General features: G+C 64.3%; 1 protein-coding gene across 1 annotated transcript in view; it reads right to left on the bottom strand.

Moving 5' to 3' along the window:
- The window catches only part of LOC112548385 (urokinase plasminogen activator surface receptor-like), a 12,737-nt gene continuing 11,668 nt past the window's right edge, over nucleotides 1–1,069 (bottom strand). Inside the window, exons 7-8 of the mRNA XM_025194054.1 lie at nucleotides 684–924; nucleotides 1–84 (exon numbers count right to left, since the gene is read on the bottom strand). Coding sequence (XP_025049839.1) covers nucleotides 1–84; nucleotides 684–924 — 325 coding nt within the window. The remainder of the gene's footprint in view (nucleotides 85–683; nucleotides 925–1,069) is intronic.

Genomic DNA, 1,069 nt, shown 5'->3' with positions numbered 1-1,069 from the left:
CTAGAGATCCGCCATATTCCCAGAGATCCCACCAGCCATAATCCCCTCTGCTGATTGCAAGGGGGCTCCCAAAGGGGATGTGCACTACAGTGCCAACAACAGGGGCTATTAGCAAAAGAGGGACTCCCATGGGCAGGAGGAGGTCCTCCAAAGGCTGGACACCTGCTGCTACTGCACTCCCTCCCCCATGATGGCCACAGGGGTTCATTAGCGGGGGGGGGTGGACGTCCAGCGTGCTAATGAGGAAATAGGTCATTAGGGGGAAGGATCTGGCCCCCAGGAAACTGGCATGGCAGGATGAGGGTGTTTATGGGGCAGGGAGTCAGAGTTGCCCCTACCAGGGAGTATTTCACAGGCTCTGTTGCTCGGGTGGGGCAAGATGGAGGGGAGGGGTGTGTGTGTTTTGGACACCTGGGTTCCCTGCAAATTGAATGGGCTCCGGTGACTTTTAGCTCAGATACCTGGGTTCTGTGAGTGTGCCCTGGACACCTGGGTCCCCCTTGGTGTACTTGCCCCCAGCTCAGCTCCGGGCCCGCCCTCCCTCCCCCCGGCAGCAGCAGCAGTGCCAAGGGCAGGAGCTGGGGGAGGCAAAGAGTCATGGCAGGGCGCTCAGTGGTTGCAGAGGCTCCTGGAGCAGCAGTAGCCCCGGGGCAGCCAGGAGCAAGAGAGGTCAGGGCTGGCACAGCCACGGCGCAAGGCCACAGGGTTGTTCCAGTCTGGGGGGGCAGAGAGCGGGGCAGCGCGGTGGTCTGAGTTCCTTGCAGGACAGGGTGATCTGGGGGGTGGGAGCCTGGCCCCCTGGGTTCCCCGTGGGCGTGGGGTGGGTGGTTCTCACCTGTGCTCTGGGCTTGCGCACACTGGTCCACGGTCCCCGTACCGCCCGTGCTCTGCAGCTCCTGGCGCTCGCACTCACCGGCTCCTGTAGCAGAGCTTCCTTTTGGGCTTCCCCCGGGGCACCTGTGTGTGGGGAGTGCGGGGGCAGTCCGGGCTCCCAGCCCTTCTGCTCTCGCCCCCCAGCCCCGGCCCTGAGAGACCCCAGGCACCTGGGCTCCAAGGCCCCCAGCTCCAG

Source organism: Alligator sinensis, unplaced genomic scaffold (assembly GCF_000455745.1).
Source record: "Alligator sinensis unplaced genomic scaffold, ASM45574v1 scaffold1740_1, whole genome shotgun sequence".
Taxonomy (NCBI): Eukaryota; Metazoa; Chordata; order Crocodylia; family Alligatoridae; genus Alligator; species Alligator sinensis.
The sequence above is the reverse complement of the archived record's forward strand: the minus strand, read 5'-3'. Positions and strand labels throughout refer to the sequence as shown.